Source organism: Diabrotica undecimpunctata, chromosome 3, assembly GCF_040954645.1.
Source record: "Diabrotica undecimpunctata isolate CICGRU chromosome 3, icDiaUnde3, whole genome shotgun sequence".
NCBI classification, from domain to species: domain Eukaryota; kingdom Metazoa; phylum Arthropoda; class Insecta; order Coleoptera; family Chrysomelidae; genus Diabrotica; species Diabrotica undecimpunctata.
Genome location: NC_092805.1, coordinates 46,523,907 through 46,550,730, shown reverse-complemented (window position 1 = coordinate 46,550,730; position 26,824 = coordinate 46,523,907). Strand labels below are relative to the sequence as shown.

At 33.7% G+C, this 26,824-nt stretch overlaps 1 protein-coding gene and 1 long non-coding RNA gene across 3 annotated transcripts in view; both read right to left on the bottom strand.

Moving 5' to 3' along the window:
* Positions 1–361: 361 nt before the first annotated feature.
* Positions 362–4,231, bottom strand: LOC140436765 (uncharacterized). Its single transcript, XR_011950304.1, has 2 exons — positions 1,192–4,231; positions 362–1,158 (listed from the first exon to the last, which is right to left on the bottom strand). It is a non-coding gene; the product is annotated as an uncharacterized lncRNA (long non-coding RNA).
* A 209-nt stretch (positions 4,232–4,440) lies between these two features.
* Ac78C (adenylyl cyclase 78C) overlaps positions 4,441–26,824 on the bottom strand; it is a 757,610-nt gene continuing 735,226 nt past the window's right edge. For both annotated transcript variants that reach the window (XM_072525847.1, XM_072525848.1), the window contains 6 exons: positions 22,953–23,068; positions 18,420–18,683; positions 14,286–14,487; positions 14,061–14,214; positions 10,148–10,469; positions 4,441–5,089 (listed from right to left, as the gene is read on the bottom strand). In XM_072525847.1, coding sequence (XP_072381948.1) covers positions 4,916–5,089; positions 10,148–10,469; positions 14,061–14,214; positions 14,286–14,487; positions 18,420–18,683; positions 22,953–23,068 — 1,232 coding nt within the window. In that variant the 3' untranslated portion in view covers positions 4,441–4,915. The remainder of the gene's footprint in view (positions 5,090–10,147; positions 10,470–14,060; positions 14,215–14,285; positions 14,488–18,419; positions 18,684–22,952; positions 23,069–26,824) is intronic.

Here is a 26,824-nt window from a genome sequence, read left to right as displayed (position 1 = left end):
TTAGATTTAAAGGATACAAGAGCAAAACAGCAAAAATGTCACACACATAAACACACTTTTTAGTGTACTTTTGTATACGTATTAGTTAATGAAACCTAAGAAACTATCTTTCGACCTTCTATTTTTTAATTTCTTGTTCACGTCTTGTTCACGTCTCCGTTTGACTACTATATTTTTTACATAAACGTTTTTCGCTGTCGAAACTTTGGTGTTCTTGATGGAAAACCTTTTCAAAAAAGGGACTATTGATTTAGAATAAATTAATGTTTCACTTTTACTTCTATTGTTTATGAATCGGATACAATCTAGCTTTTTGACACTTTATGTTTTTAACACTTTCTACATCTTTTTTGACACACAAGCCGTCGACTATATGCCGTCTCCCTCTTTCTATTTTATTTTTGACAATGTCAAACTTACTGTTATAGCTCTATATGATTTCAGTCATTTTTAAAGATGTGAATATTAGTTTTTTAGCCATGATCCAGTTTGTCTTCAAGCTAATTTACACTACTTTATAAATTAATTTCTTTAATTATCTGTATTTATCTTTTATGCTTACTTTACTTGTTTAAATATTTATACGATACCAGAAGTAACAGAAATTATTATGGCTCTCAGATTTAGCCATACGGCTCACACTCCCTCTAAGGGGAAAATTCACTCATTCCAGATACCTACGGTATCAAAAGGATTGCGCTCTGGTGGGACTCTTTCCGTGTTATCGAGCCCTAGGTGACATGGTATGCTGGAGTAACTCCAAAAACTTTTCGTACACATCTGGACGTCGCGAGGAGTACAGCTTTCTGCATGGCCTTATAAAGATGTTTATTTAGACCCAGCTGTTTTATGTTCGCTAGGAGGTTTTTGGGAATAACACCAGTAGTAGATAGAATAATAGTTATTTAACACGCCAATTATTGCTGTTATGTACCATCACATCAGTAAGTGTTGTTTGCACCACATAAATAAGTTTATTAACTAGTATGAGATCCGATCTATTATGTGCCACTGGTTGGTCTGTAAGCACAGTGCGGTCCCAGTATAGCTTGTAGTTGTTATTTTCAAGTATTCTGTCAGGGACGTATTGATAGTAAGGAAGATGGTCAGTTTGGAGAAGTCCCAGTTTGTCAGCTAGTTACTGGTGAATAATCTTTCCTACTGAGTCATGACATTCTTTATAATCATTACCGACAAATGCCTGGCAGCCCCCGGTAAGATGTTGGATAGTTTCTTGGGCTTGGAATCCATATCGGCATTTGTCATTTTGGACTTGAGGATCTTTAACAATATATTTCAGGTAATTTTTTGTTGAAATAACGTGATCCTGAGTAGCAAGTAGGAAACCCTTAATCTCGGAAAACATCTTTCCTGATGTCAACCAATAGATCGACGCTGTATTGTCGACATATTCTTAGCTGATCTCATTGAGATATCGCCCATGCACTTTCATTAGTTTTTGGCCAATTTATTGCGCTTGCTGTACTTCGAGAGATTTGTACATATCATTGTCACCCATTGTCACGATGTTTTGGCCATCCTTCATATCGAAACCTCCGTTCTGAACGTTTTTTCTGACTATATTTAGTATGCGGCACTTGTCTAGTCTAATATCATTTAAGAAGGTTTCTACAGTTTTTAGCATCTGATCTAGGTGGTTTCAGGCGGAAGCGATTAATTTTAAATCATCCATATAAAACAGATGATTAAACTTCGCCACAACAGTAGTGTTATTTTTGATGCTAAAACCTGAGTCAGTGTAGTTCAGTAGCTGATGTAGTGGATTCATCGCTAGGCACAACGAAAGTGGGCTCAAAGAATCTCTCTGGAAAAGGCGGCGGTTGATTGGGACAAGCACTCATGAAGACTCCAAAACTTCTTTAGTCAGAAGTTTTGAACTCCGTCTGGTCCCGGAGATTTCCAGTTATGAAGCTCTTTGATAGTATTTGAGACTTCTTCAGTAGTAAGAGGTTCGTAAGGAATATGATTGCAATGCTGACAGTTGTTCGTTATGTGTTCAATCCATCCAGCATTGGTGTTATGAGTAGCTGGCGTTGAAAGTTGATTTCCCCAAAACTTGTGAATTTCTCTTGGCTTGGATATGATTTATTCTCATTTTCCACAGGGGAATTAAGTTTTCTATAAAACGCATATTGTCGCAATATTGGCGCATTTTCGGTTGTTGCTAACTTTGTATCTCCTCAGGCGGCCTAAATAAACAGAGAGTTTTTGTTTTAAAGTGTCCAGGCATTGTTAAGGTGTGTTGTTTTCTGGATCAGGTCGTGAGTGTGTTAGAGTGTTAAACAATATTTCTTCAGTTCTCTTGATGATTCTTCTACTTCTTACTCCTCGTATGTATTCCGTTATTTGTCCAATGTCCCTACGCAGTAATTTAATCTTCCTCAGCAGTTTCCCAAGGTGCTAAGTGGGTTTGTTCCACTAAACTCTTGTACGGTACGTGCTATCTCGTTTACCAGACTATCGTGTAACTCGTTATTCTCTTGCTGTGTATTATCAGGTTGAGTTTCTTGTATGAGAAGCTCAGGAATCTGCTTATTAGGGATTTCATTAGAGACTTGGTCTACAACTTGCTCTAGGTTATGGATCTCCCGTTCGATTTCGCTTATGATCATGTCACTTTTAGTCTCAGGGATAAGATTATTGTGGCTTATTATTATGACATTATTATTATGACATAGCTTTTACTTTCATTTAACTAATATTTGGTTTGCTCATTGACTAAGTTGCATCCAAAATTTCATTAAAAAAAAGTAAAAATATGATTAGATGAGTCCTATATATTTTATTCCACCTCTTACATAAAAATCTTTTGTTCTTTTTTTGAAATGATCACGCCACCATGTTGGAAGCCGTTTTCGGCTTTGTTAATCGGTTATTTGTCTGATTTTATAAATTTTTTATCTGTAATTTATATTTTATATTATATATTATATTTTTCTTCCGTAAGCATTGGTGCTGCCCCCCCATACTCTTTGGTGTTTATATAGTAGACATGCCCAAAACCACATCGAAGAACTCGGATATGCAGAGAACTGGTGCTTGCTACGAACCATAAAGAATTGGAGACTACTGACCAAATTTTAACAAACGATCTGGTTACCCTCGGAAGATATTTCAGCTGCTGGAGATTGCAGCCCAATGCCGTAAAGAAAGCTTCGTGAGTTAAACAACAGACATTTTAGACAGACAGAAATTTTAATTGATCAACTGCTAATTAAAAATCCACTTTAAAGACCGACTCCTCAGCCACACTAAATACCCAAAATATCAAGGTGTGACACTCGATAGAACGTTAAGCTTTAAAGAACATGGAAGACGATTGCAAAACTCAGAACACGAAATAATATTTTTAACAATTTATGCAGTCCGTTGTTATGCTCTTACAGATAGATCGACAAAATTGGGTCTTGTCTATCGCGTTGCAGAGTACTGTGCACCGGTATCGCTTAACACCTGAACACCAAACGTATTGATGTCCAAATAAACTAATCTTTGTGTATTATATCAGGCACATTCCTGCCTAGAATATGTTCTTGTCAGGGAGTATAGAAAAATTAACACCGATTCTGTGCTCCGCTCCTACGTTGGTATCACCGACAGAGACATAAATAGACTTCGCTCAAGAAACAACCCTCTACATATATTTGAATTAAAAGTAATTTTAAGATAATCGACCGATGACGAGAAGAATGAAAGAAGTATGCACCGCCTACTAACCGAAATATGCCATGTATTACAGGAAAATATTTCGACCACCCAAAACGAATCTGGGCCACACTGAACAAAATAAGAATAAAGTGTGGCAGGTGTTGCAATTTCGCAAAGTTATATAAATAATAATTCAATATTAAAATGAAATTATTTCTATGTCGTACTCGCAATCCTATTTAATTGAGGAAGCTCACCACTAGTTGCAAGAATTAAACAACATCAGCGCGAACCTCAGGGCCTTATCTGACTGCTTTGCGTTAGTTTTCTCTGTCGTACTGGGGGAAAGCTCTGTATTGCAACGCTCAGTATATCTGTATTAAAGCGGCTTCCCACGGTCGGCGATATTGCGGACGTAAGCGGACCAGCCCGCACCACGCACGTGGTGCAAGTCAGAAGTTTTTCATTCGCTGTCACGAGTAGTTGTCTTGTCTGTAGTGTTGTCAAAGTTGTTTTGCAGTTTTTACTTAAACTTTACTTCTCTTTCACTTGTCATTTTCATCAAGAGCTCTGTCTCCGGTGCCTTGCCGTCCGTGCTGATCGGCTGTCCGCGATGATCTGTACAATCGCAGATCGTGGGAAGCCACTATTATGTGTCTATGATTGAATCTTTATCAGTATTTTATCACAAAAATTGTGTGGTAACATTAGCAGTTAACTGATAGTTTTCCCATAAACTTACGATTCAAATAATTAAATCTCTAGTTTTGTTTTCAATCTCAGTTAACCATCAATATTATTAACAACTTAAATCTGAAATAATTTCTAATTACAGTGAATATTTTTAGGATTATACTAGGTAAGTTTGTCGTTAAAAGTCAAAACAAGATTTTATCCTTTTTTAGTATCACAATCAAAATAACAGAGCGCATGTTAAGATAACTAGCAAACAATTAAGATAAACTTGTAAGAGGACAAGGATGGAACAAATTTTATGTACACAATCAAACGAGGTCTAGTTGTAAAAAAAAGAGAGTAAACATGCATTGGTATCTATGTATTATTATTTTATAAACTTTATATTTATTTATTATAAAAATGAATTTTTTGCTGTGATTAATGGCAAATTAGTGACATTTTGTTTGTGCCCGTACCCTTCATTTATTTTCAAATTCTAAAACTATAAATTTTTGGTCTTTTTTACAGTCAACAAAGGGGTCTTACTTTATTTTTAGAATATAAAAAATTAGACATGAGTTCCGTCTAAAGAATGGACCTTGTTTAGTTTTTCCCTGTTGATGGCATTTTCAATTTGGATTTTGGTTTCTCGCCTCGACAAAGGTGATTTTAGGGAGAATTTTGACTCTCGCTTCGGAAGGTGTTTGGGCGAATGAACTGGTACTATTGCTTTATTCTTGGCCTGCAACAAAAATCAACTATAATACGATAAGAATTTACGAAATATTTTATAATAAAACAATAAAAGTATGCACATGGCTTTTTTTTAACGGAACACAAAGCAACTATATGTATACTCTTTGTAAGAGCATACTAGTGACCATGTAGTAGTAAGAGTATTACTCGTCAAGACTGATAATGACTTTTGAAATTTTGTTCATCTGCGCAGAGAGCAGACAAAGAAATTATTCGGAGAGAAAGATGGATGAATGGTCCAGTTAACAGTGGATGTTAACAGGTCCAGTTAACTTTTCTTACTAATATAATTTCTGGTAATTTTGCTGCGCATCAAGTGGGAGTGTCGATTGTAAAATTTTCTAGTAGACTAACTGTAAAAGTCATTCCTAGTTTTGACAAAAAGTGTAGTAGTGAAAAAAAGTTTTTCTTTTATTACATACTTAAGTACAGACCAACGTGTTTTTACAGACCAACATATACCTGATGAGATATCATTATATTTTTCATACCGATATGTAAATATACACATTAAAATAATCTAGGAGACAAAAACAAAATGCGAAGAAGGATTTCAAATGATTTATTTTAAATATTTTTAATAAAAAGTTATCAACAAGTGTGCTGAATATAAAATAAACATTTTTTCTTAGGATTATCGCAAAAGCTTTTAAAAAAATTAAAAGAGAAATCCATAAGTTAAAAAATGGTAATAAAACAAAATAAAAAACTAATTTATTACCCCTCTACTTCCAACAAATTAGTCTTTAGGTTAGTTCAGTTAGTAAAATGTATAACCTCCACGGTTGTTGATTACTGTCCTACATCGTAAGGCAAACTCATGATCAGATGGTCAATATCTTGCTGCTGTATTCTGTTCCACTTCATTGAAAGGCCCTCAAACACTTGCTGTCTTTTATTCAACGCAATATTTTATTGTAAAATGTGTCTACCCAATATGTCCTATATTATGCTCAATTGGATATTTGAATCTGGCGATTGTGGAGGCCATGGTAAAACCTCAATTTCATTACCTTCGAGGAATATTATTATAAAAAACTTATACAGAAATAAAACAATTCACATTTGTCTTTAGGTATAAAACATATAATTAAAACTTTTTTAAAAAGTGTCGTCAAAATTTATACAGGAGCATAACGTGACGTTTTCGATCTAGATCAGATCATCCTCAGTGCCTTCTTTTTGTAATTGAAGCTAACACTAAAATTGTAGCTGTGACATCAATATATGGTTTTACATTGTTCTAAATTTAAATTCTTATGTGACTCTAGGTCTATGACATTGGATAAAAATTTAATATGTAATGAGCAACATGTTTCTTTGCTCGACTTGAACACGTGGTTCTTGTCAGTTAAAACGACAGAGACCAACTGGCTGAGGTGACAGGAAATTAAATTTCAGAAAACAGCATTAACATACGATGTATTGGTATGTTCAGAGACTAATGTAATTTTTAAAATTATGAATATTTTTTGTAATAATACCTAATATCTTATTAATGAAAACCTTTAGTTAGAATTAAATTTATTTAAATGATAACATTTATTGTCTTAAATCTGCAAATCTTTATTATATATATATATATATATATATATATATATATATATATATATATATATATATATAGATATATACTATGTTTTTTCAATAATAGAGATCAAAAGAAGGCTCTGAGAATGATCTGATCTAGATCGAAAACGTCACGTTATGCTCCTGTATAAATTTTGACACTTTTTAAAAAAGTTTTAATAATATGTTTTATACCTCAATACAAATGTAAAGTGTTTTACTTCTGTATAAGTTTTTTAAACGATGGTATACAGCCAACTACTAGAATTTTCCCATTAAGTTTTATTTTTTTTTTGAATATTCTTATGACTCTGGCAGTATGCGAAAGAGCATTGTCGTGCATTGAAATTGGAAACCAGCTTGTTGTACAAAGGGTGCAAAAATAGGTTCAAAAATAATATCGCGGTAGTCTGTTGCATTTAGGAATTGTCCCAGACAAACAAGATATTTTAAATTGTTTTCTATGCTACTGTGAATTGAGTCCACCTCCATTTGCGTATGACCGACCTCCAGATACTTTTGTTGTATTGTAACCTGCTTGTGAATTGCCAGTTCTAACAGAGCATTTGATATGGTAACAGATCGATTCTGGTACCCACATCCATCGCTCCATATCACTATTTTTGACGGATTACATTGATTTACTTCAACTTTAAGGTGTTGGACCAAAATGGATGCAAAAACATTACTAGCATAAACTTAATAAACCGCCGTTACTCTCGTGCCAAATATACCATGTGGCTTCCTTCATTTTTAAATTATATATAGTGTAATCGTGGACTTTCAATTTTGTTTTGTAATATGTAGATGAAGCTTGTAACCTTGGTGATAACAAAACAGCTTGAACGTCTACTGCAAAGACTAAAGTGTTATCCTCAGATTTGGTTTTATCATCATCTTTCTTTGTTCGGGCTCTATCTTTTTTATTAAAAAGATTGCCATGTTTAAATGCACTGCACTGGTCACACTGATGTTTTTGTGGAGAAAATATTGCCATATTTAATTTATGGAAAATGTTCATAAAAAATCGACGGGAGCATGATATGATGTTACTCTTACTCAAATATTCGTTAAACAGATGCATTTGACTTTCCCACACTGGTTCTAAATATAGTTTTTGGGACGAAACTCTTTTACCGTTGTCCAATACCTAATGTAGACATAAACATTTGTTTACAAACGTGTAATCTAGGTGTACTTTCCTTCATAGACAAGAAATATTTAAATCAAATGTTTTTCCTGCATGCAGCATCTTTAGACTTTCTCGAGTATCGTGGCGATCCTATTAATACAAGACTGCGTATGTAAATTTTTCTAGAATCCCAAGATTTAATCTCCCAAAAATGTTTAAATATAGAATTTCGCTGTTCTTCTGTAATTTCGGAACACTGGAACTTTTGCCGAGGACCTTCAATGTTTTGTACTCATATATGCCCACTACAACGTAATTTCAAAGTTTTTCCTGGTTTTGTGCTGGTTTGTTTATATTTTCCATCAGAATTTTTTTGAAAGCCCAGGTATGATTTACCCTTAAGCCTAGATAAAGCATTTTTTGCACGTTTCCACTTAGTTGGATCACCTTGCCCTTTCTTTGGACGTTTCTTCTGACGGCCGTCGTTAGTCCCAACTACAAATAAGTTACTAGTAATAGGATCCAACTCTTCTTAAGTAGAACTGTCATCCGATATAGCAGAATGCAAGCTAATATCATCAGGGGCATATTCTGAGCCAGAATTGCTAAATCCTGTAGGTTCTGGATCACTACATACACTTTCGTCAGACGAGTCTATAGATCGGAATTTTGTTTTCAGTTCTCCGGTGCTCTTATCTAGGATTGTCTGCTGATGTGGATCTAGAGCCAAACTAAACAATTTCCTAGCTCGATTCATAGTTAACATATACGCAGGTTGCTCTGAAACAAAAATATCAAAGATTAAAATTCAAATTCAATATGTTCTATGTCAAAACAAGTTTAGTCAACGTAGACATAAAACGTTTTGCAGTTTCACATTTAAAATTATTTACATTAATTTTAGTATTTACAGCAAGCGAAAAACAAAAATTATACTTCTGTTTTGTGTAGTCACTACTATTAAGTCAATAATTGAGTCAATAATTTTACTTAGTAAAAGTGAGGTTAATTTCTATTGTAACGAAATATTTTCTTAAATCAGTAGTAAAATATACAGATTTAAATATGATTGGGATGTAATATTATCATAAATGATAATAAATTGTATTTTCAGTTATACTTACCAATAGTTTTCAATATTTATCAGCGGTTATACACACTCCACTATCTTTAAGCAAAATACGTTGTCACATAGAACGTATTGCAGTTACTCACGCCGCGCCGGCCGACTTATAACGTTTTGCAATAGATTTAAAATCTAGTTTGTAATCGAATATTTACATGGAACGTTTTGCAGGTGCATAGTGAAGGTCATAATAACACTGTTAGTTAGATAAACGAAATAACCAAAATTTTTGACATATGACGTATTGCCGTATCACCGACGATATGTTTGCTGAATGGGCTCTGGAAAAATTGGAAACTTCAGCGATGAGGCTTATTTTTTTATGAATAGAATCAAATTTGGAATTATATCTGTTTAGATGAGATCCAAAAGCGTTCAATGTATTCAAAGCCTTTAAAAAAGTCAATGGTTGGTGTGTATTTTGGGCTGGAAGTGTAATTGGTCCAAATTTCTTTAAGAAAGATGTTTGCCAGGCCATAATTTTTAATGGCGAGCGGTATGGGTTGATAAATACCAACATATTTTGGCCTGAATTAGATGATTTGACGGCATGATCATCTCACGTGGAGGTGATTACGATTTTACCCTATTAGATACTTTCTTATGAGATTTTCTTACATTGTGCGTAACGAAAATGAGAAATTTTGGTTACGTGTAACCCAGTGAAGTAGTGGCAGACACTTAAACGAATTTAAATTCCATACATAATGGCATTGTAACCAATAATATATAAACTGGAAGTCGATGAAGTTAGCATTAAATAAGTAATGGAAAGGAAGTATAAATTACACTGTTCAGCTATGGAGACGCTGAAAAAGAAATAAGAGATTAAGTACAAAGGGCAAATACATTATCAGGGCGGCTTAAGAACGCGAGAAGTCAGAAGAGCCACTGAACTGGCTAACACTAAACGTCTCATATTATTACAGCATATGTTTCACAACAAACGTTTGAAAAATTCTTTCCACGATCTTGCATTTAGTACCTGTCTCAGAAGACTGCCGAGGTCCTCAGGGGAAAGATAACAGACTACAGTTTATGCCCTACAGCAAAGAACTGAGTGAAATATAAGCAAAGCTTGTTATAATACTTCAAGAGACATTTTTCTATTATAACTTCATGAAAATACTAATGTAAACATACTTCGTTTTATCGATATCGCTTTTTATATTTTGTATTGCTTTGTTTGACAAAACTAATCTAGATTTTGGACTTACCCTAATACTGTCATTAAATTCTTCACAAACATCGTCCCTTCTATCTGCAGCTATACTCATTTGTCTTTCTAATCTACTCGTTTTCGTCGAAGGGGAACAACTCTTGGATCTATTTACTATCGGTTCAGACAGTAGTCTTGGCACTGATTTGAAAATTGGTCCTTCGTGGTTAGCTGCCGTGACAGGAGTATGAGGCGCTGACTGCGAAACTGCCATCCGGTTGATTGTATTTGAAGTAACATCTCGTTCGATGGATTTCATCGACTTCATGTTTTCCAGATAGGTACCAGAGCCGGAAAATTGCCTCATGTTTGGCTGAGATCTATAAACATCAATAAAGATTATCAAGTGTATAATAGTTATTAAAATATTCTAAAACGATAATAAATATGACTATAATTATTATATTTAGTATATAAAACTGATACAGTTTTAAACATGTTATAGTATATAGTTTTAAACAATCTCTTATAAAAATAATATAAATTAAATACGAGTATGTAGTCGAAACCATCTGTGTAATAGATGGTTACTACTAGCAGTGGCAACTGGTAAGGGAGGATTACGTGTCGCCGCACTCCCAAACAAAAAAACAATGTATAAACAAGTTTCAACATTTTATTTCATATTTCAATATTTTGTTTGTTTCCTGGATATTACCAATTCGGGACTTCTTATTCTTTTTTTATTTGTTATGTCTCCCATTTATCTTCAGATTCAGAGTTAGGATTGTTCATTCGTGTGTTGGACTATCTGTGGATTTTGTGGATTTTGATATACTAAGTGTGGGGGGAGAGGTAAAGGATTTGGTTGTGAAAAATATTGTGGGCGAAATTGGCTGCATTTGAGTAGAATTTGTTTATGAGAACAAGTTTTATTACATATACAAGTGATTATTGGCTGCAAAAGCCACTAGAAACAAAAAACTCGTATAGTATGCTCACAGAAGAAAATAAAGAAAGCAAAGACTAAGCAAATAATCAAGAAAACAATACAAAAGATGTATCCAAGTCCCCACCGATAACCATCTATAATGTAGGTATTGTCCAACACATTCATGACCTACTTAAGCAAACCACAGGAGATAAGTACACGATTAAAACCATTAGTTATGAAACAGTAAAAGTTCAAGTCCTGGAGGCCGAACATTTTAAAACACTGATTACTGAACTTGATAAAAGTCCACACTTTTAAGTCAAAAACCGAAAAAACAATCAGGTTTGTCATAAAAGGACTGCATCATGGTACAGATACTGATGACATAAAGGCAAATCTAGCAGCACAAGGACACGAAGCAGTAAATATTCACAATATAAAACGTATCAAAAACCCCCTTGCCAATGTCTTTCATTGATATCGTATCAAAGGAAAACAACAAAGAAGTTTATAAAATAGAAAAATTAGGAAACAATATCATCAAATGCGAACCTTCTCGTACGAAAAGAACAATCCCGCAGTGTACAAGATGCCAAGACTACGGACACACTAAAACCTACTGCGCAAAGTACACAGATGCATAAAATGTACAGGTAATCACGAAACAATAGATTATCTCCGAAAATCACGTGATGACAAATTAAAATGTGTCAATTCTAACCCTAAGTGACCACCTGGCTAACTATAGAGGATGAGAAGTTCACATTTAACTACAGCAGAAGCTATATCCTACACTAAGAGAGAAAAGAATCATGCAACCACCTATTCAAACAAATAATTCTCTACAAATACAACCTGATTTAACCTATGCTTAAATAGTTAACAAAAATCAACTACAGTGTAGCTATAACAACCAAGCAATACCAGGACCTAACCAACCTAATAACAACTTAGCCAAGCTGAAAGAAATTATGCAAATCTCATGGAGCAAATGGGCACAATGCTCAATTTGCTTACTACTGTCATTAATAAGATCGCTTAATGGCTTCACAACTAAAATATAAAATAGTAGTCTGGAACACAAATGGCCTTTATCAACGGGCTAAAGAACTCAAAACATTCATACTTAATCAAAATATTCATATAATTTTAATTTCCGAGACTCACTTTACAGAAAACACTACATGCGGATTCCCAGCTACAAGTTGTATCATACAAGACACCCAGACGGTAGATCTCACGGTGGAAGCGCCATAATTATACGTGATTCTATTAAACACTCCGAAAGGGAAAAATATAACAAAGACTACCTGCAAGCAACCAGCTTAACAATTGAGGAAGCACACAGTCCAATAACAATATCTGCCTTATACTGCCCACCTAAACATGCCGTTAAAAAAGAACATTTACTAGAATATTTTAACACTCTAGGGAACAAATTCATTGCAGGTGGAGATTATAATTCAAAACATCCGATGTGGGACTATAGACTAACAACACCAAGAGGCAGAGAATTAGCAATGCTAGAAAATAACCTGCAACAGATCTCTACTGGCGAACCAACTTATTGGCCGTCTGACTTTAACAAAATACCTTATGCCGTTGATTTGTGAATCACAAAAGGCATCGATACCAAAAAATGTAAAGCTAAATCATGCTTCGATTCATTATCAGACCACTCACCGTTTATAATAACAATCTTCGAAAAAATCTTAAACAAAGTACATCAACCAACTTTGCATAACACCAACACTAATTGGTCCCAATTTAGAGAAAAACTAGACAGCTTGATTTCACTAAATCTGTCCTTGAAAAATGAACTCCAAGTAGAATCAGCTGTAGATAACCTAACAAAAAGCATACAAATTGTTGCATGGTATGCGACTTCCAGGTACGAACCATCGCCAAACAGAAATAATGTGTCTCCCACAATTTAACAAGAAATTTCAGGAAAACGACAATTACGTAAAAATTGCAGCAGTCAAGAACGGTAGAAAATAAGAAAAAACTTAACAAAGCAACAAATGAATTAAAGGAATTAATCCACGAAGAAGAAAATCATGGAATTCAAGAATATTATTCATCCAAATTATTCACGGAGATTGCGTAGACACGAGATTTTACGTCTTCCTACGCTTCGTCTGACTTTGATTTTACCCTGCATTATAGTCCTCAGTAGTTCGTATTTTTTACCTCTCATGATGTGCCCCAAGTATTCCAATTTCCCGATTTTTATGGAATTTAAAACTTCGCATTGTTTTCCTAGTTGTTCGAGAACTTGTTCGTTTGTTTTGCGATCCATCCATGATATTTTCAAAATATGTCGGTAACACCACATTTCGAATACTTCTAGGTTTTTAATGTTGGACTTTTTAAGTGCCCAAGCTTTAAACCCATACAAAAGGGTGAAGAAAATATAACATCAAAGCATTCTTATTCGGAGCGAGGTATTGATATCGCGATTACAAAAAAGTTTCCTCATTCTATTAAAAGTTGACCGTGCAATTTCAATCTTATCTTATTTCATCTATCTTCAATCACCTCTTCACTTAAATGTGCAACCGTGCAATTCAATTTTCACTTAAAAATCGCCATTTTTAAGTCACAATATTTAAAATCGCAGTCAAATACAAATACATAATCGAAAATGATTAGTGTGACGTTTACAACCATAACATTACAGAACATCAGTTAAGTCATTACGATTGTTTCCAAGGCTAACCTGACCATAGATGGGTTTTAATCGAACAAGCCTACAAAAATGAAAGTAGAAAGATAGCAAAAAATTAAAATTTAATGAAAAAGATATCATGGAAAGATATAATAAGTAGATAATATTTTAACATTCTTCAGAATAGAAGGAAAAAAAAAACAAAAAGAACAGAGCGAAGACCTATATCCAAAATAGATAAAATGAGACACAATAATAGATTAAAAATATACAGGTTTTTTTCAAATGTACATATGAGTTTAAACGTTTTCAAAAAAACCAAAATATACAATAAACGTTTCATACAAAACTTATAGAGTACCTTACCTAGCATGCATATGCTTTTCCTTGGCTCCTCTTGTAGTATTTCGTCTAACAGGATATCCTCCAGATTTGTGAGTTATTCTCATAGAACTGTAGTTCATAATTTTACGTTCTCCTTTTTGTTGTGTTCTGGCTCTACCAAGTACAGCACTTCCAGCTAGAATTGCAATGGCGATATATTTAATATATTAAATTTTTAACATTTAAATTTTTTTAAAATAGACTTACGAGTATTTCCAGTATGTTTTTTTCTAGTTTGAGCCATGGCGTAGACAACTGCCGCTAAACTACTATAATGACTAGGTTGCCTTTGGAAAGTGGGAGGTTTGTTCAACTGTTTGCCTATGACGAAATATGTTTCCATAAGACCTTTCCCTTTTACGTCGATAATGCCTCTCTTTTTTACTTCGTATCCCTTCGTACTTAGAATCTAAAAATGATAAGTGTTACTAAAGAACTGAAAGAAGCAAGTTATAATAAATATTGTAGATTATAGTTGACTAGTATTACAGGAGAGGCAATGAGGCAGTAAGCCTACCAATTTTCCGCAGCGAGATAAATCGCTATGCACCTTTTTGAATTCGATTTGGAGAGGTGTCAGGAAAGTTTGTAAACAAAATTCATGACGATAAAATTATAAATTGCATTTTATGTACAAGGAAAACGCATTTACAAAGTGCATAGAAAATGAAAAATTTGCAACTCGCAAAATATCAACAGGAATGAGTTTAATTTTGTTACTCAGGGGTTTTCGAGGTCGCTGAATACGAATATGATAACGACGATAATCTTTGAGCTCAAGGTGGGCCTCATTTCCTAGAATTTTATGTTATTTTCTTTCGTAATCATTTCAAAGTCATTACTCGGGGGTTTTCGAGGTCGCTTAAATTAAATATTATGACGGCGATGATCCTTGAGCCCCCTGGAGCCTAAGGTGGACCTAGTTTTCTAGAGTTTCGTTTAACTCAAATTTGGGGTTGCTGAAAACGAATATTGTGACAACGATAGTCCTCAAACTATCTGGTACCCAGGGAGACCCTCTTTCCTTGGAGTTTTATGTTATTTTCATTCAAAATCAGTCAAAACTCATTACTTGTGGGATGTTGGGGTTGCTGAACACGTATATTACGACGAAGATGGTCTCTTAAGTATCTAGTGTTGAGGATGGACCACGTATCCTGCAGTTTTATGTTAATTTGTTGTTTAAGATTTTTATGAAAGTGTAGTTTTAAGTAAGAGTTAAGTATGATTCCTTGAATATAAATGCAAAACTTTTTTTTATTAAGTAGAAAAAGATGATGGACAAATAATCGTATTATTCAAATTTATTTGTTACTCATTTTGTTCTGTATCAGATAGTTAATATTATTTGTAGTTCCTCATATTTGTGCAATTGGACCCCGCACAATTTTTACATGCCAAATTGCAAACCCAACAATTCTTTCTACAACCACATTTTTATACAAAAAATTGTGATTTTGATAATCATTTAAAACACACGTTAACTATGTAACTTGAAGGCTATATATGTACTAGTATGTGTGAGAGCATAAGAAAACGAGCTCATGTGAAAGTAAAAGGCGGTTTCTGCTACTTATAATATGTATTACCTGGTTCTTTATCAGTACTACCAATTGTTTAAAAGTGCCAAATTTAAAACAGAATGTTTTGGATAGTTTGTCGGTGCCGGGATATGAATATAATCCCGGCATCGATACATTTTTCAATTTCTAGTTTAACTTAGCTGCCATCGTGTTTTAGAGGGCATGTAAAGCCATCGGTCTTGACTACGAAAGTAGTCGTTAAGTCATGTTAGGAGCGCTTGCGCGATCTGAAAACCCTAACACTAGACCTTAGCCAGAAGGTTACACGAACTTACTTTTTTTTTAATAATTTTTTAAAGTTTTATATAAAGTTGCATGAGGTATTCTGAGGCCATTTATCAACGAAATATTCGTGTTCGGCGATCTCGAAAATTCCGAAGTAATAATAACATAAAACTCTAGCAGACGAGATCCACCTTGGGCACCAGATTGATCGATGACCATTTATTTGGACAGTCCCCGATAATTTTGGAAATTAATTTCTGCACGAACTCTGCCTGGGGGTTATGAGCGCGTGGACTGGGTGGATTGAGTAGCTCAGAAGCCGCGTTCATGCCCACAGTCAGACCCAAGCCCGGATAAAAGAGGAAGATTGATGAGCCAGGTTAGCATCCTACCCATTATAAAAGATAATAAGGCTCAAATAACCGATATAAAGCCTCGGAACCAGACGGAACCTAAGATGACGAACCACAAAAAGAAAAGGAAAACAAGGAGGAAACATAAGCTCACAATCAGATTAGCAACATGGAACATAACTTCTTTCAATAACAAAGATCAAGAGATAATAGAAGAACTGATAAATAAAAACATAGACATTTGTGCAATCCAAGAAACCAAGAAGAAAGGTAAAGACCAAAAAGACTATAACCAATATTTTCTAGAATTTAGTGAAGTGAAGAAAGAATAACGAGCACGAGCAAGTGTACGTATACTTGTACATAAAAAATGTAAAGACAACATAAATAACTGCCGTTATATATCCGAAAGAATAATACATACGAACATCACAATGGACTACCAAAAATTAAATGTCACATCTATCTATAGCCTCGAGGACTGTAAACCTATGGAGGAACGAGAGGCATTCTACGAACAATTGCAAATTATCCTGGATATAATACCTCATGACGAACCCTTAATTCTTATGGGTGAATTTAATGCACGAATCGGAAATGCAGTAGTTTCAGGAGTAAAACAAAAATTTAATGAAAAATATGTTAAGGCAAATGGAGAACTCATGGATAATCTCTGTGCTTTAACGAACTGAGAATCAATAATACATTTTTCGCCCATAAGCTACAGCATAAATGTACATTTGAAAACTCCAGCGGGCACACATCTATGATTAATTTTATAATCACTAATAGAAAAATCCACCCAAAGCAGTATTTGTACTAACACAAATCACAGAAAAGGCTATCGAGTACAATAAACCAGCATATCTATGTTTTATAGATCTAACAAAGGCTTTCGATCGCATCCAAGTCGAATATCTCTTACACCTACTGTATAAAAAAACTAAACCAATCAATATTACACAAATCATCGAAAATATCTACTTACATAATCGAATACAGGCAAAGATAAATGGAAAACTAACACAGTGTATACCAGTACAAAGCGGACTCGTTAAGCCTACTTTTCTTTAATATAATAATGAACGAAATAATACAAGCAGTACGTAAATGTCATGGTTACAGAATGGGGAACAAAGAAATCCAAATATTATGCAGACAACGCCGAATTAATCGCCGAGACAGAAGACAAGCTCCAAAGCTTAACACATCTTCAATACAACAGCCAAGAAATACAATATGATAATATCAGCAGAAAAAAAAAACAAATGTTGACAACATTTAAATACCGACTACGGTATAAAATCAAAATTGATGGAAAAATAATAAAGCAGGAAGCAAGGTTTAAATATCTGGGAATAGATATAACTAGTTACGGAGATGTTAAAGAAGAAGTACGACAACAGAGCTTAAAAGCAAGTAAAGCGGCGAGATCTCTTAATGACACAATCTGGAAGAACAAACACCTAAGACAAGACACAAAAACAAGAATCTATAAAGCAGCAATTAGACCTATTTTAACATACACGGCGGATACAAGACCTGACACATCTAAAACGAGGCGACAACTAGAAAAATCAGATATGAAAATACTCCTACGAATATCAGGGAAAAGTCTGTTGGATAGGGAGAAAAGCGAAAACATAAGAAGAGAATGCAATATAGAAGACATAAATGGATGGATGACAAAACGGAAACAGGAGTGGAACGAACACATTAGTAGAATGACAGAGAATAGGATAGTACAAATAGCACGAGATAAGTCACCAAATGGACAAAGAAGTATTGGCAGACCAATAAAAAGATGTTACGATAATTTAAACAATTTAGGAGGCTAATATTAAAGAAGAAAAAGGCTTTAAAGCCTACATACAAGAAAGAAGAAGAATTTCTGCACAAAATGCAGTTTTCATTTTAGTATCATGAATTTTTAAACAAACTTTCCTGACACTTTCCCGAATCGAATGCAAAAAGTTGTATAACGATTCATCTTGCTGCGAAAAATTGGTAGGTTTATTGCTTTTTAGTGCTTCAATGCCTCGCCTATTCAAATATATTACATATATGATGAAGTACCTTAAACCTTTATGATGCTTTTTCTAAGGCAAAGGCTAGGGATTATGTCAAAAAAAAATATATTTTATACTAATAATAATTAAAATATATTGACATAAACTAACCTGAGCAGTTTCTCTTGGTACTTGAATCGATCCAATTAATCCAGTAGAATCCATTCTGGAAGCTAAGTTTACTGTGTCTCCCCAAATGTCGAATACTGGTTTCCTGGCTCCGATGACGCCACATACCAATGGTCCGCAGCATATACCGACCCGTAATCCGAAATTATTAAAAGATTCTTTGTTGATTTCGTCTAATTTGTGTCGCATCATAATGGCGAAATCTACTAGAGAGCAGAGGTGTTGAGGAATATCTGTGTTTTTGCACTAAAATCAAATACGTAAATATTAAAGAACAAAATAATAATATGAAAGAACAATATATCAATTTTTTTTTGAATCAATATAAATAAATAAATAAAATCAATTATTTCGTATTTAACTGACCGATAGATAGCTACAAAAATATCTTAAACCATATACGGTAGTTACTTTATATTAGTCAGTACAATTCAAGTATCGCACTGCATTATTACTATGAGAGGAACTAAAAATCTGAAGAACAAAATCTGCTCTGCTATTTTCTTTAACATCGTCGCAATAGTTTGACAAATCGTGGAATAAGGAAATAAAACGAAAAATAAAATCTGCCTGTCTATTTATAGCCAGAATGTATTGGGATTTTCCCAATAAAAGCAAATAACTCATTATAGCTTACTGATGGACTCATAATCAGGAATTTAAGGGAGATTAGGAATTACAGCAGATCTCCCAAGAGATAAGTTGTATAATTATTATATAAAAAATATATTCCCCAACCCAAGTCCAAATACCATTGCTACATGTACTAATGACGTTGTAATCCTTGCAATTGGCAGTTATAATAAGAGAATAATTCCATGAAAAAAATCAACAACTGGACCAAGCTGTGCACGTGCACACATCAAATTATGTGAATTCAAACTAGTTGCTATTAAAATACATAGTAATCAGAATAAACAAATCTATAAGAAGTCCGGTAAATTATGTGGGGCCAAACTCTACGTCAAATTAAATAAAACAAAATGTGGTTGTTTTTTAAAAGTAAGTTAACATTATCATCTATTATAATTTTTTTAAACCCAATTTTCAAATAGTCAAGATATGGTGAGTATGAGCCGATGGAATGAGAATGTAGTTAAATTTCTTATTTTTCACTTCCATCTGAGATCGGAATTTACCAAGGGTATCTTGGCCTCATTAATCACTGATCTCACGAGTTTAGTTATGGTGCAGTCAAACTGTTTCATACGGAAACCATGGTCATCATACCAATTCCACAGCATGCTTTTGGTATCAAATCAAAACAACTTGTATGTGCCTGCCATCCCATTTGAACTATACAGTGCTAGTCAAAACTCCTCTCCCCTCGTATCTTTTAAACGGCTATATTTATAATAGTGAAATTTGGAGGGAGGAAAGAAACGAACGTATGCTTCTTATCTAGTCATAACAAGTTACGTAATAGTCATAGATCACCTAACAGAACCACTTTTAATGAATATTTCACCTTATGACAAGTGATATCTCGTTTGAAAGGTATTTAAACTACCTAGTCAATCATACTAATTTAAATGGGTGTAAGCTGATTTTGACGAATAAATTAAATAAATACTAAAATTGTAGTTTCTCATTCTACAGTTAATTCTACAAGACAAGATTAAGAAAAAGATAGGCCTTAGATGTAGACGTATATCCGGGCTGGCCATTCTTAGAAAATGAACTGGTCTAACGTCAAATGATCTATTTCGAGCTGCTGTGAATAGAAAAAGATGGTTCAATGTGGTCCCCAACATCATTAGAACATAGGCACCTTTTAGAAGAACCAACTGTGGTAAGTATTAAGTGTTCAAAATGTGCTTCATCTACTTTCTGACAGTAATGCATCGTATTGCTAAACTCTTGTCATACATTCTTTAAAAATTCTTTGTTTCAAAATGTAATACTGTCGAATGCTGCAGCGTAAACTTAAGATTTCAAGTAACCTCACAGAAAAAATCTAATGGTGTGAGGTCCAGTGACCGAGCTGGTCATTACTGCACAAGAATACTGTAGAGGAGCACCATATTCTTGAAACGTTATTTCATATGGATTCATCTGGATTATCTTCCAGAATTTCAAGAATTACCGGCTCAATTGCATTTTGTAACATCTCCAGATACAGTTCACGAGTTAACTAAGCATTGAAAAAACCTGGTTCAACTATATAGTTTCCTAAAATAGCTGCTTAAACATTTATTTTTTTCTGGAAATTAAGTATGCTTTTCACGAAACATGTGAGAATTTGTGTCCGTCTAATACCTCACATTCTATGTGTTCACACTTCCATTGACGAAAAAGGTACTTTCGTCACTAAAACAAATTATTTTTATCTAATGTGGATGCTGGCTACTTTAATTGGATATATTTTCACAGAATTCTAGTTTTCGGTTGGGATCATCATCTGAAAGTTGGTGCACAATTTTTAATTTCTATGTATGAAATTTGTTTTTAGGCAACACTCGGTGTACTGTCCTTTAAATGATTCCGCAGATAGACACAACTTAATCTGTAAAGAAGTAGGGTTCACTACCATTTCTACAATTATGTCAATTTTTGTCTACACTTGTCTACGCTTCCCCTTTTCCTCTTCCATTTTTAAAACCCATGCTGAGGATTCAGACGTATTCATTTCTTTATGAAATGCAGCAGATCTTGTATTAACCATTAACAATTATTTAATATATCTTTTATTTTATCACTGTCACTAATGTTACACTTCTTTTTAACCACTTTCATTAAAAAATCAGCAAAGAAAATTACAATACTTGTTAACAACTTTAATTGAATTACGGGAATGCTCAAACACTCAATTACTGCTACTACTCTTGAACTGTCAACTTCCTAGTTATATACATTTTCCGACGTTCTAAACATTATAAGACATTTTTGGACATTTAGATGATGTCTAGAATATTCTAGATTGATAATTCTTCTTTTTTGTTAAGGTACTTTTTTTTTCTATATGGAATAAATCTCATGGAACTGTCACAATAACCATATCGGTATGAATCAGACATGTCATCTCAACAGCGCGCGTAGCGACAATGAGCTGGCCAAATACCTAAGTGAGCGAGGGCCAATAAACTTAAGAAGATGAAGAAGAACAGCGTATAATAGCTAAAATATTAGTCTTTGTAAGATTAATTGTAACATTTCTATTTCCCCTGGTATATGTTAAAACGCCGAAAAATATTCTCAATCCTTTTGCGTCGCTGGGATTGACAATATAAACATTTCTGGTCTATATATAATAGCACTAATTGCATTTGTTTGATCTTTATGCCGCCTAATATTGCGCGTCAAATAAATATCCATTTGGGTTGGTGGGGAAAGTGAGGCGGGGAGATTATGGTCACTCTACAAGGGCGTTTAGAGGTCCACATGCTTTTAAAAAGAAATTGAGTGGCTGAGTTTTGAAGATTGCGGTTTGTTGTCATAAAGGATAATCCGAAGCCCGAATCAATGTCCAACTTTCCAAGAATTGTCCATTTTGTGTTCCATGGTCACCCAGACTATTTGCAGTTTGTGTGGGACACAATTATGTGTGGAACAGTGTTTTGATCCAATTCAAATCCCAAAAACTTCTTAAAGGAAATACCAGCCAGAGTGATATAAGGTCCTTTTTATTAAAATTTTTCTAAGTAAAAAAAAAACAATTTTTCATTAATAAAAAAATTTGCTTTCATGGCAAACCAAAAAATTTTAAATAAATAAAATTATGAGTTTTATGGACTAGCTAATTGTCATATGTCTTCCTTTAAATAAAGTTAACTTTTATAATTTAGTCAGTATGTATTATCTTATTCTGACATTTGGTATATAACAGGAGTTGTAGAATTATTTCATTTAAAAAGATTTTTACCCTTTAATATTTTTAAGGAAAGAAAAACCTTTCTTTCTATCCAGCAAGAGGATTCTTTGAAACGGCGTCCAAATTCAAATAGCTTAGAAACCTTCTTATGTTTTGTCGCCCAGGAAATCTCTGTAAGTATTTTTTTTATTTCTTTCTTTGTAGTTACCTCTTTCAGTCTCTTCTTTATTCACTTACTGACGACCCAGCTCTCCAACCAAAACAAGAGTGGCCGTTCGCAAACGTTTCGGTTTGTTTGCTTAACCTATCTCTAGCCCAGTAATTACTCAGTTCCTACTTTTAATACCCTATAAGTGATACCCAATGTGGTAGGCAAATTATATAGTTACATGATTAATATTTCAAACAAATTATTAAACAACTCTATACATCGTTTTTATAACATTGATGTGTATGATCAATAATTACTTTACATACTCCAGGTTCCATATACCTGAACAAAACAATTACCACAAAAATCAAAAGACGAGTGGAAAACAAGTATAATACTATCTAATGAGACTTAAGTGCAAAAAAAAATTTAAATGACAGAAATTAGAAACAAATTTGTATATTTCATTAGGTATATTGTAATCTTAATTATTAAAGAAAAAAATAACACATTTTCCAAGGAATTTATTCGCATAAAAGACATATAAACTTACTTTTTGTGTTGTGGGATTTAAACCTGATGCAGCCATGTAGGTTGCAGTTGCGCTGACTGTTTTTATTTTCTCTATACAACAAAAACGTTCCTCGTCAAGTAATTCATCGAAATCAGCTAAAATAAATTACAATTTTATATTTAATATTTAGTAATTTCCGTACCACTTGTTTATTTCTTATTTATATTTTGAAAGATATTGGTAAAACTTAAAGTGATATGCTATGCAGAATATGGGATATTAATTTAATTTCCGCTTCTACCAAGAACGACATCCACGAGGTAACTATGAAAATCGGCGATATCACAATTGCTAATATTTATTTACTCTTTGTAATGTATCGTCCCTTTACTTAAACATAAAACTTAACTGTAATGTAGTCATATTCTAAATAAATAAAAAATTGGGATTTTAAGGGCCCAAAGCAAGTATGAGTCAAAAATCTGTGGTACTAAGGCAAAACCCGATATGTCAAAAATGATCTATTTTTCGTTTTTAATGTCAATATATACATTGATCGATAAAGAATATGATGACAAAACACTGCACGGTCTAGACGCATCCGTGTAATCAGTGGATTATAAAATTAGTTTCCGATATATTCATTTCATTACATTTGGTCGGCGCCAAAACCTTATATGAAAACATATCGGCTTCTGGCGTCGTCTATAAAAGTGAAGATTTGACTTATCGAATTACAACGTTTGGCTCCAACCGTCTATCTCAAACCTAATGAGGGATATTGAATTTAGTTGCCTTATTGTGTTTTTTGCGTAAGCAGCGTTAGTGGTTGTTAACTTTCAAAAAGTGAGTTTTTACAACATTACGAGGCATTTTACAAAAACAAAAAATTATTAAAATGTTTGGAAGTAGTAGGGAGAGTAAGCTTGTCAACATGGCATGAAGTTGTAAGTTGATATAGATAACAAATTTCATTTTACTTTTTAATTAGTTATGTAATTACAAGGTATTGAAGTATGTTGTGATATGCCAAAACTATCCCAGAATTGTAAAAAAGAAAATAACGAAATTTGTAATATACAACTTACAATTTTCAAAATATTAAAATATCTAACACAGCGGCCAAGGTTAATGCTGTTCAAAATTTGAAAGTACTCAACACGCTAAGAGATTTTACAACACATACCTCAGAATCAGATGGACATCGTAACATCCGACAATGACTTCTGAAATGGGGACTTGACTTAAAATAATTTCATGATAATAAAACCTAATAGTCAAAGTTATCTCAAAAAGATAATTTTATTTTGTTACAGGTTCCCTGAATATGTTACTGCAATGGATATTGGAGATCAACTCACAAACACTGGGTAATTCCTATACATCAGCTGATTAATTGTCAGTGGAAGAAGACTATCTAACGTTACTTGAAAATGTTCCACTAAAGAAAACTAAGCCACAAAAATGTGAAATACTGATAAGTCCAATGCATAAAATATAGAACAAATTACGGATATTGGAGATCAACTCACAAACACTGGGTAATTCCTATACATCAGCTGATTTATTGTCAGTGGAAGAAGACTATCTAACGTTACTTGAAAATGTTCCACTAAAGAAAACTGAGCCACAAAAATGTGAAATACTGATAAGTCCAATGCATAAAATATAGAACAAATTACGGATAACTCCCAAAATACAGATGTAATATCACACTTAATACCCAAGAGAGGAGAAAGGGATACTCTAAGTGAACAGAAGCTATTACGGGATCATGGAAAAAATGCAAATACTAGGACAGATAATACTAAAAAATAAAAAATAATATATTATTTTGGAAAAGCGGTTTTGTTCCATAACTAACTGCTGTCGTAAAAAATGCTTTGAAAACATGGATGAAGAACAGCAAAAGATGGTTTTAGAAAAATTTTATGAATGTACCAAAGGTGAACAAAATCATATTTTGGCTGAAAGTCTGACAATTTCGAACAAAAGTGGCAAAAAAGGGTCGCGTAAAAAAAGCAGGAATTGAGCATAACCGCAAAATCAATGCCAACTACTCGTTAAAATTAGTCAGAAAAAATGAAACAGTATGGAAAAGTATGTTTCAATCTATTTATGGACTAAAGAAATTTAAAGTAGAGTAATTAATAGGAAAAATGAAACAATCATCTGTGTCAGCTACCTCTCTCACTGATCAAAGGGGTCGACATGCATAAAAAAATTAGAAGGCAGAAGAGAGAAAAGCCATTTTAGAGTACATAGAAAAGTATCTGAAGTACGAAAGCCACTATTTGCGTAGGAACTCACAGAAAAAGTATTTACATAATGAAAAAGCCATCTAAATATAAAAATTTTATATAATGAATTTATATTTAACATGGACGAAATCATCAAAACCTTTAACAAAGCAAGATGATAAAAAATGGGAAACAAAGAAATCAAAATACTCTGTTACGCAGACGACGCAATATTGATAGCCCAAGATGAACATAGTTTACAAAGACTGGTCCACAGATTTAACATAAGAGCAAAAGAATTTAATATGACAATCTCATCTCAGAAAACTAAAACAATAGTAGTCAGTAAAGAACCAACCAGATGTAAAATAGAAATTGATAGCATTAGTATTGAACAAATAATGAAAATAAAATACATGGGAATTACACTGTCTAGTTATGGAGACCTGGACAAAGAAGTAAGAGATCAAGTACAAAAAGCAAATAGACTGGCAGAATGCCTTAATAACATTAAATGGCGAAACAGACACACAAACAATTTATAAAGCCAGTGTAAGACCAATAATGGCATATGCCTCAGAAACAAGACCCAACACAGCCACAACGCAAAGGCTACTGAAAACTGCAGGAGAGTACTGAGAAGAATTACAAGGAGTACCCTGAGAGATCGAAAGAGAAGTGAGGACAATAGAAGAAAATGTAACGTACAGTGTATAAATTAATGGACACAAAAAAGAATGGAATAACAACATAAGCAGAATGGAGGATACCCGTGTGGTCAAAATAGCAAGAGATAAGTCATCAATCGGCAGAAGAAGTATCGGACGACCACGCAAAAGATGGAGTGACAACCTTCCATGGAGGTATTAATCCGCCAATGAACAAGCAGAATTGCTTATAAAGAGGAAGAAGAAGAAGAAGAAGAATATAAAACTGAGTATCCAAATGCTGTCGAAATATGTAAGACGTGTGATTCTTTCATATTAAAGATCAAACAAAGCACTGATGTAAATAAAAAGATTCAGTTAACTGATGAACACAACCAACACAAGGACATAGTAGACCTAGGATACAAACAAAAAGATATAGACAAAAGCCAAGCCAAAGAAGATGCAACAAAAAGAATCTTGGTATTTGATTTGCAGAATGTTTTGAACATCACTTTACTGACAACTAAAGTTTCTTTTAATAAGCGTCTCCTTTCAACTTATATCTTAACGATCCGTGACTGCACTTCAGATGGAGGTATAACTGGCTGCTAAATGTAACATGAAGCAGTTGGATGAAGAGGATCTGAAGATATTGCTTCTTGTAGTTTAAGAAAACTCGAAATATTGCTTGAAACTGTGAATTCTGTTATTACCTACTCAGATACGTGTTGGGGCCAAAATAAAATATTAACATGGCCAGCATGTTTTCATGTTTCGTCAGTAAATACAGCCATGTTGATTGTGTATAACAGAAGTTTCTTTTACCAGGACATACGTACCTAGAATGAGATGTAGATCATGCTTGCATTGAAAGATCTAAAAAGGCTATTGAGATCCCAATTATGGTGCCTCGAGACTTGTTCCAATTTGTTCGAACTGTGAGGGTCAAACAGTCATTTCAGGTTCACGAAATGACACAAGAGCACATATTCTTATTTTCAAAAGTTGTTCAGGATCACTT